The sequence below is a fragment of the Ctenocephalides felis genome, unplaced genomic scaffold (genome assembly GCF_003426905.1).
Source record: "Ctenocephalides felis isolate EL2017-DRISC unplaced genomic scaffold, ASM342690v1 CF-g0.4_SCAFFOLD_00845, whole genome shotgun sequence".
Lineage (NCBI taxonomy): Eukaryota > Metazoa > Arthropoda > Insecta > Siphonaptera > Pulicidae > Ctenocephalides > Ctenocephalides felis.
In genome coordinates this window covers 6,532,450-6,545,818 of record NW_020536999.1, presented here as the reverse complement: position 1 = coordinate 6,545,818, position 13,369 = coordinate 6,532,450, and the positions used below count along the sequence as shown (strand labels likewise).

The following is a 13,369-nucleotide window of genomic DNA, read 5'->3' as shown; positions in this document are numbered from 1 at the left end:
TTTTTTGGCCGCGAATTGCAAAAACGCTAATAAAGAAGTTCTACTTAAACAGCATTTGCACTATGTATTTATATTATTAAACAATTACATACAATACACTAATTATGAGTAACAAACAGAACAATATAATGCACAAATTAGAATTAATATCTTGTATTCATTTTCACAGAGTGTTCTCTAGTATGTCCTTTTTTATGTCGCATTAATTTTTGTTCTGTTTTGTATTTTTTATTGCATATGTCACATGGATAAGGTCGTTCTTCACTATGCGCTGATGAATGCTGTCTTAAATTACTTGACTGTGAAAATCTTTTATTGCATATTTTGCACTCATAAGGTTGTTCTCCAGTATGAACTGATAAATGTGTTTTTAAATAACGTAAGCATGAAAATGTTTTATTACATATTTTGCACTCATAAGAACGTTCTCCAGAATGAACTGCTTCATGTTGTTTTAACATTTTTTTCATTCTGAATGTTTTATTACATATTTCACATGCGTAAGGGCGTTCACCAGTATGAATCGATAAATGGTCTCTTAAACTACTTGAATGTAAAAATGTTTTATTGCATATTTTGCACTCATAAGGTTGTTCTCCAGTATGAACTGATAAATGTGCTTTTAAATAACTTAACCGTAAAAGTGTTTTATTACATATTTTGCACTCATAAGAACGTTCTTTAGAATGGACTGCTTTATGTTGTTTTAACACTCTTTTCATTCGAAATGTTTTATTACATATTTCACATGCATAAGGACGTTCACCAGTATGAATCGATAAATGGTCTCTTAAACTACTTGAATGTAAAAATGTTTTATTGCATATTTTGCACTCATAAGGGCGTTCCCCAGTGTGAATCATTACATGTTGTTGTAAGCTATGTTTTGCTGTGAATGTTTTATTGCATGATTCACATGTATACGGTTTCAATTTATTAGTTGTTTTACTTTTTCCTGAAACTTCTTCAAATGATTTGTTCGTACTATCCACTAAATTACTTGAATTACTGATCTCTTCATCACATATATAAGAATTTTCATCTAAAACAGTTTTGTTTGTGTTAGTCACATCATCTTGGTCATCAATCGTCTCTTGTTTCATTTCCTCGTCAACTGTAACCTCAGATTTAAGAAATTGCTGCAGACATATATCATCATCCATAGTCAAATCTGACGCATCATAATCATCAAGTTCCTGTTTCACTTGAGGATAATCATCGAACGGTTCGGTTTTAATTGTTTTGGTAAAATCAATTTCTTCAGACATTTTTGAGGATAGTTTAGTTACAATAGACTAACTTTTGATGAGTTCTTAAAGATTGAGAAGTCTAAGTGTATAATGATATATGTGTTTTTATATTTACTAATTCGTTTATTGTTTAATACGATATAACACTAGCACCGACCTTTTTACTAAATTTATCTTCGAATTTTAACTTTAATAATTCCATAAACCACTTTGACTTTTGTCCTCCATATTTGTTTTATAAACACGTGATCAGGTTGGAGAACATAAACACATTTCAACTGCGAGTTTTTCGGCGGCAAATTTAAAATCAAAAATTATTATTATTTTCAACACAAAGAATTTCGAAATCTAGAGATACAAACGTTTTTGAGGATGAACAAGGTACAATGCAAACTTACGGCAAAGCTGCAATTCTTTTTTACCAAGTTTTAAAAACTACACTTGATTCGCAACACAATTCAAAAATGAAAGTTTGGATTTTGATATATATATATATATATATATATTTAATTATTTATATATTTATTAAAACAAACACATGAAACAATACTTTAAATGTACTATAGTTCTATATTCTGTCTACCACTTACACATATTCAATTTCAACCTTCAATGCAATTTATTTTCAATCAGAATCAATTCAAATTTATTCTAATCTTGTGCAGATTATTTTAGATTACATATTTGTATGATAGTTAAACGAATAAAAGCTATTTTTTTTGGAACTCACCTGGAACTCCAAGAGCGAATACATAACCTTAAATGGTCAAATACCAGTTTGATACCACTTAATAACTCAAAAGTATTGAGTTTAAACGTTTTTCTTACACTTTTATATAACAAACTAAATGCAAAAGGATTGTATTATTTCATTTTGTCAAATATTACATTTAAATGCAAAAGCACTAAATTTGTAATTTAAATGTACAAGCACTAAATATTCAATAATATAAAATATTATTAATTTGTAAATTTTAATATATATATATATATATATATATATTTATATATTGTATTTTATATAATATAATTAGAGCTTAAATAAAAAATAAATTATTTGAAATGACTTTGATTTGATTTGACTTTCAACTGTCAAATCGTCGCCATGTTTGTCAGTTTGAAGTGTCATACACTAACATGTAAAATAATAAAATAAAATAGTATTTTAAATATCAATACTATTTTAAATTACTTATATAAATGAATATAAGTATAATAATTTATATAGTTTGAATAAATATTTGTTATGAAACATTTTTTATTGTGACAGTTCAAACTGACAGTTGCCATGACAGTTTAAACAGAATTTCTTACGAAATTGTTTTTGTTGCACAATTTTATTTAAAAGCGTTGTATATACTATAATTGTGGCTGAATAAGTTTATAAACCAAAAATATATGTTCAGTACTACAAATCTTAAAGAGTGCTCGTTAAAAATAAGGTTTACTAAAAAAGTCTGTTATAGAAATGTCAAGACCGTTGACGTTTGACATTTCATAACTTTGTTATTGCAATTTATTACTATAATCCATTTGTTACAACATTATAAATCCCTTACCATGTCAGAAGAGTCCTATAAAAACTTCGTGAAAATCCTGAAAGAAACAGGAGCCACCGTAGACCCTGCCTACTTTCGTTGGATGTTCGATGACACAAGTGCTCCTGGACACAAACTCATCAACTGGATTGCAAACAACGTGACATCTGATAATTATTTAACACCAACCGAGAGACGTGAGTACGATGAACTGGTTGCTTCTGGTGAACTCCTGGATCAAACTGAGTTAGAAGCTGCCGTCAGCAGGATAGAAGACAAGTATCCAGGTATTTTTGATCACCTAGAACACAAAAAGATGATGAGTATTTGATGGAGCAAATAGAGTTCTATGAGAGTGAGAATGAGCGTTTGTCGAAGTGTTTAGATGCTTTGGACGATGTAAAAGAGAGTACAAAAGGGGTGAATGATTTATGTGATGCTGAAAAGGAGTGTTTCGAGTCTTTATCACGTTGTCATGATGCTAGGAATGAGTTACAGTATACTATGAAGCAGTTTCAAAAACAGTTTAACCAAAATATGTTTTTGAGTCAACTCGATATCGATTTTTTGGTGCAAAAAATACCAGAGTTTAGAACTCTTGTAAATTTGTACTTGGAAAAACAATTTCCCAAAGACGATCAGTGCGAGAAGGAAAAAACAGATTTGATAATGTTGTACGAACGTTTGATGAACACGATATACATGGATGTGTGTTACGAGGTGGAAGCGGAGGCTTGGAAGACTTGTATGGAGCGTTTGCCCAAGATACACGAACAGATAAAGTCTATTTCCAATATCGATACTGAAATACAGTTTGTTAAAATGTCTACGAGGAATTTAGAAAGGGAGGAGGAACGGTTTTTGGATGAAATCAAAGACTCGGCTAAGACTTATACGTTGGGTAAGTTGATGCAAGCTCAGTACGAGAGCAACAAGTGCACTTTGGCCAGGCGTAAGGCTTCGTTGGAGAAGTTGGAACGTTTAGAGGTGATTTTTAAAGACTTTTTATCCATGTATGAACTTTTGTGGCACTTGTTGAGCACTGAAGGTAGATTTATCAAAGAAGCACAAACTACATTTAAAGATGTACAGTTGAAGAGCAAAAGTGCACAAAGAGATGTAAAATTAAGATTATTGGAACTTAAAAATTTATGTACAAAAGACAGCACGAACAATAATTTGTGTGAGTGGCTTGTACGCTTAATGCAAAACCACGATATCACTTTTAAAAAACTAGAATCATCTGCAGACCTTGTAAGTCTTTTCACCAAACTTGAAAAAGACTTCGAAACAGCAATATATATGCACGAAGACCACCTGAAGAACTTAACCCAAGATATAAAAACATACAACAACTTTATTCTTAACAAAAACTCCATTATCTATTCCAACATATCGAGGAGCCCCATTACAACAAGTCCCTGTCACTACACTCTCTTTAAAAGTCGAAACGTTTTACAACAATTGGAGACAATGATTATGACCGAAAAGAATACTTTTACTCGCAAGAAACAAGCGCTGGAGCGCAACAAAGTTTTGGAGGCCCTTCACGATTTGTGGATCGATTTTCTGTGCGAGCCCCATAAGGTTCAGGTGCTGATTCAGAATGTTAAGGCTACGATACAAAACAGCACTAGGATGATTGATAGAAACCGAAGAAGATGATAAATGATAAATGAATTAATGATTTGTTGTATATATTTATATATTTTTCTAATTTTGAATAAATAAATAATAATAAATGCAATATTGAGTTTCATGTTTACAAGATTATTTTAACTTTGCAGAAACTTAGCAAATATTTTTTGAACTTCCTGAAGTTTGCTTTCGCCTGAAAATCCGAACCGTGTGTGTGTGTGTGTGTGAACAGATTCTTTGCCGTAAATCGACGTTTTCTCGAAAACGGCTGGGCCGATTTCAAAAATTTAAAAGCCGATCGATGTATCTCGACGAGGACTATTGTTTGTCAGTTTTGTGCGACGATCGGCTAAGCCGTTTCTTTATAAATCGCACAAACGTGAAAAATTTTTCGTCTACGTTTTAGCCTGCAATTCTGAACCGATTTTGAAAATTCAAAAACCGTTCGAAAGATATTGGTTGGGAATCGTGCTGATTAGTTTTTGGTAGAGATCGGCCGGGCCGTTCTCTTGTAATAAAGTTTTTTTTAAAAAAAATCGACGATTTTTATGATTATTTTTTTGACGGTAGATACCATAGTCTTCTAGATCATACTAAAATATTACGGCCCTACGACAAATGGTTTAGCTTTAAAAATTCGTCAAAGTTTGCAAAAATTGGTATCGTTTTTTTGACATTTGTCAAAATTAGACATTTGATCGACGTTTTCGCAAAAACGCCTGAACCGATTTCAAGCCATTCGATGTATCTCGATGAGGACTATTTTTTGTCAGTTTTGGGCGACGATCGGCCAAGCCGTTTCTTTGTAATTTGAAATAAAGTGTTAAACTTTTGATCCACATTTAAACTCATACTACCGAACTGATTTTAAAAAATCAAACACTGTTCGAAAGATATAAGTTGGGAATGACACTGATTAGTTTTAGATGAAAATCTACCGAGCCGTTTTCTTGTAATTAACTGTTGAAGAAAAAAATTAAGCCGATTTTTATGGAACTTTTTTTGGCGATACATATCATGGTCTTATAGAACTTACTGAAATATTACGGCCTTACGACAAGTAGTTTAATTTGAAAAATTCATCAAAATTTGAGAAAATGAGTGGGTTTTTATGACGTTTGTTAAAAATAAAATTAGATGATTTAGTTGGTACAACGATAGTGTACTTGGTCTTGAACATAGTAAACCATTAAAGTCCTGGAAACTGGTGGTTCAATTATAAAAATTATTGATTTGTGAAAATTTACTTTTAGAAAATACTCCGAGTTAACGTGTTCGTTCGTTTTCAATTATGTGTAATAAATCCACTCGGAATACTTTTAATCACTAATAAATTAAGTAATTTAGTTTTTATTGATTAAGTCGATTATTTACACATATCGGGAAGTTCATGTAACTTGCCTCAAGGCTAAATAGCAAACCAACTAGTTTATTTTCATTTCTATCAACCCAAAATCACGATCATTCGGTAGAAAGGAATGACCGGATACTTATATACATACATACATATTTCGCTTATAATAGGCTAACGAAACAGACAGTTTAGGATACGGAAGAGCCTTTTGCAAATCAAATGAGAATCCATAATATTCCATCGAATTTTCTTTTGCTTTTTTCTATATAATTTCTTTAAATTTTTGACTTAGACCACTTTCATAATTAACACTAAATGAATTCCATATAATGTTAAAATTACAACCACTATCTAATGGTTTATTTTTGACAATTTCGTAAAAATTACATTGAATACATTTAGTTTGAAATAATGTGGTATGAAATAACTGATAAACTCATTTTTTTTTTAATTTTGACTTAGACCACTTTCATAATTATGGGCACATTTATTTGTTCCTTCTCAAAAAGTTTTGTATCTTCAGATTTTATGTTATCTTTGTTGAAACTAATAATAATTTCGTATTTCAAATTTTGCCGCCGAAAATCACGCTGCTGAATTGTTGTTAACTTCAGCTTGATCTGTTGTTTATAAAAGCAAAATGGAGGAGAAATGTCAAAGTGGTTAATGCAATGGAATTATTACAGTTAAATTCGAAGATAAATTCAGTAAAAAGGTCAGTGTTTGCATTATATCATATTAAACAATAAACTAATTAATAAATATTGTAACACATATATTATTATACACTCAGACTTCTCAATTTTTAAGAACCCATCACCAGTTTGTTTATTATAACCTATAAACCTCAAACATGTCTGAAGAAACAGATTCAAACAAAACAATTAAAATTGAACCTATGGATGATTATCCTCAAGTGAAACAGGAATTTGATGATTATGATACGTCAGATTTGTATATGGATGATGATATATGTCGGCAGCAATTTTTAAAATCTGAGGTTACAATTGATGAGGAAATAAAACAAGAGACGATTGATGACCAAGATGATTTGACTAGTAGAAACAAAACTGTATTAGATGAAAGTTCTTATATATGTGGTGAAGAGATCAGTGAATCAAGTAATTTAGTGGATAGTACAAACAAATCATTTGAAGAAGTTTCAGGAAAAAGTGAAACAACTAATAAATTGAAACCGTATACATGTGAAATATGCCGTAAAACACTTGCAACAAAACATAACTTACAACGACATAAAATTATACACTCTGGGGAACGCCCTCATGAGTGCAAAATATGCAATAAAAGATTTACACAGTCAAGTAGTTTAACACAGCATTTATCAGTGCATACTGAAGAACAACCTTACACATGCGAAATATGTAATAAAACATTCAGAATAAAAAAACTATTAAATGAACATAAATTAGTCCATACTGGAAAACGCTCTCATAAGTGCGTATTATGCAAAAAAACATTTTCAAAGATAAGTAATTTAAGACGGCATTTATCAATGCATACTGGAGAACGTCCTTACGCATGCGAAGTATGTAATAAAAGATTCAGAATGAAACATGGCTTAAATCTACATAAAGTGGTCCATACTGGAGAACGTTCTTATGAGTGCAAAATATGCAATAAAACGTTTTTACGGTTAAGTGTATTAAAATCACATTCATCAGTGCATACTGAAGAACGTGCTTATGATTGTGAAATATGCAATAAAAAATTCAAAACAAAACAATCATTAACTCAACATAAAATAGTACATACTGGAGTACGCCCTCATGAGTGCGTAAGATGCAAAAAAACTTTTTCACAGTCAAGTATTTTAAGAAAGCATTTAGTAGTGCATACAAAAGAACGACCTTATGAATGCGAGACATGCAATAAAACATTCAAAACAAAACCTGTATTAAAGCGACATGTAAGAGGACATACTAGAGAACAAACAGTAATTAAAAAGTCAACTAATTATTTGAATAAGTCTAGAAATCGTCCCATCTTATAATTCCATCCATTTACTTAATTTATATTGATACAGAATATTAATTGCGCTTTATTTAATATATATTTCAGTCACAACTCTGTTTGTTATTCATAATCGGTGAATTGTATGTAATAATATCAATACATAGTATAAATGCTATTTATTTTTGTTTTATTCAAAGCCCTATTATTTTTTCTAAAATTCTACAATTTTCATTATTATTAACTCCCAAAGAAGTTTATGATTTTCACCAGAAAATCCAATTTCTTAATTTTGAAATTAAATGAAACAATGAAAAGAAATTTTGACACGCTATTTAGGAACCACGTGTTTGTTTCGTTCAGGGCCGTATTGTCGAAGCGTTTGTTTATGACCCTGTGGTTATGCAATTGCAAAAACAACCCCTCAGCGAATCTCCTTTCAATTACGTTCTCTACAAAATCTAAAATTTTTGGGTTAAAAAATCTATATTATGGTTTAAATTAATATGGTCAGTTAACATCGTCAGATAACAGAATAATATGTTTAAATGTGACAAAAGATTCTTACTTATTAACATCTAAAATGATACCTGGCTCAATATTTTCTAATAAATTGGCAGTAACCGATTATTTTCCTGCAGTTGTTTTGTTTCACAATGTAATCTTGATCTTTCAGAGTTTGTAAGAGGCTTTGAACCTGTTTCAATATTTATAATTACTATTAAAATAAATTAAAATTAGTCTTTATAGCCATCATAAAAGAGAGACATGTAAACTTACGTTAAATTTCCAATGAAGAAATAATGTTTCCACAATTTCACTCATCATGTAATTGTGTTTGTAGAACTTCATTATTAACTGCTTGTTTGTTTAAATATTTGAATATTTTTATAAAAATATTTTCCATTTGAGTAATAACCTCAAACGTATATAGTAACCTCGAAAAACTCGCATAATACAAATTACTTCAATAAACTTACATTTCTTACGCAGCGCAGATTTTTCAAATGTTTCTTTATTTATTTGCGATTATTTGCACTACAATTATTTATGGAGGACGGGATAAAATATTCTTCCGATCCTGACATTTTTATTAACTCAGAATTTATACTACTACATATTTAACCTTTGAAAGTTTTGACATAACACCGGAAATTTGAACAATATGCTTCACGCTTTCGGTGACGTACGCACGTATAAAGTCCCGTATAGAAATCATATCATCGAGAGCGAATGACACTCACTTCACGTTGGCGTAACAATTTCCGTTGCATTTGTACGGATTTACATCCATGTCGCGCCTAAAGAAGTTTTACTTAAAAAATAGTTGCCTAATTTACACAAAATTGGAAAAGTGCTCCAGTACATAAACAGTCTAAACGCACTTGGGTAAACATTTGTACCAGAGTGGCGCTTAGACTGTGCTTAGCCTGGGTGATTTTTTGAATTTTAATCCAAAATTACAAAAATATTTTATGGAAAAAAATGTAATAATTTTTTATCCTCAAAAGCAATTATTTTGTTGAAACAAACAGAAAGTTCTTTGAATCATTTAAATCGGACGCTTAGTTCACTCAAAAACTTCCGTTTTTTGCACATTTAGCTCCGTATCTCCGAAACGACTGGACTTGCCTTTACCAAAAACTAATAACCACTTTTCCCCGTCATTACGAACTGAATGTTTTTTGGATCATACAAATCGGATGATCCGTTCTCTCAAAAACTCGATTTCTATTTTCTGCACTCTTTGCTCCATATCTCCGTAAAGGCTGAACCTGCCTTTGCCAAAAACTAATCAGCGCATCTCCCTATAAATAGGGATCGAATGTTTTTTAAACCATTCAAATCGGTTCATCCGTGCGCCCGAAAACGTGGACGAAAAAGTGCGGAGATACTAAACCCACACATACATACATCCATTTAGTTTCTGAGGTATGTCCTTTAAAAATGTTCAGAAACCTCTGAAACGTGAAGAATTGCAAAAATTTTCAACTTCGATTTTCGGCCCATTACTGTAACTACCCTACGGGAAGTTAATTAATTTGTTTCATTTCGGATTCTGAAATGTATTTTATTTAAGTAACTGCAATCAGTAGCTGCATACAAAACACGGAACGTACTTATGCTTTGCATCGATTTCGAGTCGTCTATAAGCGATACTCGTACACACAGGTCGTCTAAAATGCGACATTTAATTTTGAACCAATAATAAATAAAAACAACAATATTTCACCCTCCGCAACAGACGGCGTTGCTTTTATTCGTCCAAACAACAATTTCTATATATATATATATATATATATATATATATATATATATATAAATATAAATATATATTATTTACGAATAATAATTATTATTAATATTAATTCCGTTTAAATACACATTATATCCATAGCTAAAATGAAAAATCTAAATTTATAAAAATATATATTGCATTTTGTAACATATGTAGGTACTAATTAAAATTATATTAACTATATTAATTAATTATCTTATAAACTAATACGACTATTAGAAATTAAAATTAAAATGAAATAAAAATAATCAGCTCGGGAAAAAGAAGATGATAATTGTTACAAGCGATGGATAAGATAAGATTAAAATTATATTTTATATTTAAGAGTCAAAATTGTATGAACCAGAATATATATATATATATATATATATATATATATATATATAAATTTGAAAATAATTAGCCACCTATTCATTGAATACAAGAAAAACATTCTTTGCACGTTTCGACACTTGATGTGTGTCATCATTCAGCAACACAAAAACTTAAGACTAAAATTAATTTAAAAATATATTTTTTAAAAATTAGTAATGAAACTCAATATATACATAACAAAATAATATATACATACATAACAAAAGAATAAATATTCAGCTCTGAAATAGCTTAATCAGCAAAATGCCAAATAAGCAAAATGCTAATTTTTCAAAAAAAAAATTAGTTGTTATTTTTTTATTAAATTTTTAAAAATATTTTTTTAAAAAATAATTAGTGTTTTAAGTTTTTGTTTTTGTTCTTGCTGAGTGATGACACATATTAAGTGTCAAAACGTATAATTAACAAAGAATGTTTTTCTTTTATTTAAATGAATAGGCTGCTAAAATTTTTCAATTTTATATATATATATATATATATATATATATAAAATTGTTTCTTGAGCATCCATCCAATAATCAAAAACAGTTTTATTGAAAGAAAATGTTTTTATTCAGAGAACATACGTTTCGGGCCTTAATTTGACCCATCTTCAGTGCAATAACACACGTAACACATACTCCAAGCTGACAACATGTTCGGTTGGAATAAGCTTTTTTATAATAAAATATTTTAATTTTACAATTGTTTAAAATTTATCATAACTCGACGTTTTATCAATTTTTTTGTTTCATATTTATTTTTTATTCGTGCAATTTCGTGTGTTTTTGCGGTTTTTTTCAAATTTATTTGTATGCACTGAAGATGGGTCAAATCAAGACCCGAAACGTATGTTTTTTTAATAAAAACATTTTCTTTCAATAAAACTGTTTTTAATTACTGGATGGATGCACAAGAACAATTTTATCATATTAGTTCACCATCTGAAGAAAAACCTCTCGCTTTATATATATATATATATATATATATATATATATATATTTTAAGTCCAAAAGTTTCATTATTTCCACGCCCTCATAATAATATTAATATTATATATTAATATTATTAATTAATCTAATATACGGCTTGTCCAGAAATTTCTCTAATATAATATTTATATATATATATATATATATATTATATTATTATCGATATTCTTAAAATATAATATTGGAATGAATTAAATAGAAAGCAAAACTTATTATTAATTATTTAATAATTAAATATTAAGATATTTACTAGTAAAGCATAATGATGCATGGACATACGACAAACCTATTAATTTTGTTTGACCAGTTAAATGTTAGAATCGACTCATGACGAGTATATACGTCAATAAGAAATATTAGGTTTAGTTTACAATATTTAAAAAATTTAATACTAAATTTTAAGCAAATATTGCAAACGTATTAAATTAAGAACGTCAGATTTTCAGTTAAATATTATACATATAAAAGTAAGGATATAATTTATTGCTATGGAGTGAAACAAACGTTGTAAAATATTATAGGCCTACGAAAAGTGGTTTGATTTAAAAAATCGTGAAAATTCGAAAGAGTACTTTTAGTTTATGCACCATATAGAGTAAAAAATGTAGAGAAATTTTCTAATAAACATAGTGATGTTTATTAGAACTTAGACTGTATAAATTTGTAAAAAAACTATATATATATATATATATATATATATATATATATATATATATGCACATGTCCATACATCATACATGATAAAAATATAATCGAATGAATAAAATTAATAAAATTGATTGTTGTAGGGATAGCGAATATAAACTACTTTCAACTAATATAAACTATATGTATATGCACAGTCAAAAATTATAATTATATATATATATATATATATATATATATATATATATATATATATATATATAATATATATATATATATATATATATATAATTATATATATATATATATATAATTATATATATATATATATATATATATTAGTTATTAATATTAATTTAAAATAAATTTTATACCTATGTTACTATATACAAAATACATGTACCATTCGAACTTTAAAAAATTCAGAATAAGTCCAGCTTTCCTGCGCCAGAATTTGCGTTTTATATTATTATTTATTATTAAATTAAAATTATTAAAATTAAATTAAACCTATATAACGAGACCATTAATAAATTACACGACTATTAATATAATAATATTAATAAAATTCAGAAAACAATAATTATCTCTAAAAATGTTTTATGATTTATTATAATGTAATAATAGCTAATGTTTAAGATAAACTTCTATATACAATTATTATTTTGATTCGTGGGGCTTATATTATATTATTTAATATTAAAAAATTTTGAATAAAATTTCTTAATAGTATGTTAAAATTTTAAAAGCACTTGTACATATATATTTGATAATAAGTTTTGAAGTCGATATAATTATATGATAATATATTAACTATAAATATCAAGCATATATATATATATATATATATATATATATATATATATATACAAATATATCTTGATACTTTTCCCATTACCTAACGACTATCTATGTACACGTATATGATTTTAGTACTTCGTTTGGGCTTTAATAATATTTATAACTTATATTTATAATTTAACCTACTAATTTAAAAATCTATCATTAGCCTTAATATTCTGTAATACGAGCAAAGATTATTTTTAACACTACATATTATGTAATCGAATAAAACAAAATAAAATATATTAATTTATAACGATAACATAATTAAGAAATCAAAGGGATAAAAAAACTTGATATTTATTCCCGATAGACTTGTGTAATAAATTTTAGTTTGATACGTTTTTAAGGGCAAGTTTAAAATAAAATTTGTAATTTAAATTATAACGTCTTTATGAAGTTTTTGAAGCTTTAATACCACCGGTTACATAAGTTTGTATTTTTTTTTTGTTTAAAACGCTATTTACAATTTTTATTCATATTTT

General features: G+C 28.1%; 2 protein-coding genes across 3 annotated transcripts; one reads left to right on the top strand and one right to left on the bottom strand.

Moving 5' to 3' along the window:
- Positions 1 to 143: 143 nt before the first annotated feature.
- LOC113371537 (zinc finger protein 525-like) lies at positions 144 to 1,407 on the bottom strand. The gene has a single exon (XM_026612168.1). It carries the CDS (start codon positions 1,266 to 1,268, stop codon positions 144 to 146), a length of 1,125 nt encoding a protein of 374 aa, XP_026467953.1. The 5' UTR covers positions 1,269 to 1,407.
- Positions 1,408 to 6,414: 5,007 nt separating this feature from the next.
- Positions 6,415 to 7,860, top strand: LOC113363550 (zinc finger protein 525-like). Of its 2 annotated transcripts, none has more exons than XM_026606041.1 (2): positions 6,415 to 6,495; positions 6,574 to 7,860. In XM_026606041.1, exon 2 carries the CDS (start codon positions 6,634 to 6,636, stop codon positions 7,789 to 7,791), a length of 1,158 nt encoding a protein of 385 aa, XP_026461826.1. In that variant the 5' UTR covers positions 6,415 to 6,495; positions 6,574 to 6,633; the 3' UTR covers positions 7,792 to 7,860. The 2 variants fall into 2 exon arrangements, with proteins under 2 accessions (XP_026461826.1, XP_026461827.1); XM_026606042.1 differs by having other exon boundaries at positions 6,448 to 6,495; positions 6,591 to 7,860.
- Positions 7,861 to 13,369: the final 5,509 nt, after the last annotated feature.

Excerpts from the sequence above, each read along its gene's own strand:
- LOC113363550 (XM_026606041.1), top strand. The coding sequence starts at position 6,634 with ATGTCTGAAGAAACAGATTCAAACAAAACAATTAAAATTGAACCTATG.
- LOC113371537 (XM_026612168.1), bottom strand. The coding sequence starts at position 1,268 with ATGTCTGAAGAAATTGATTTTACCAAAACAATTAAAACCGAACCGTTC.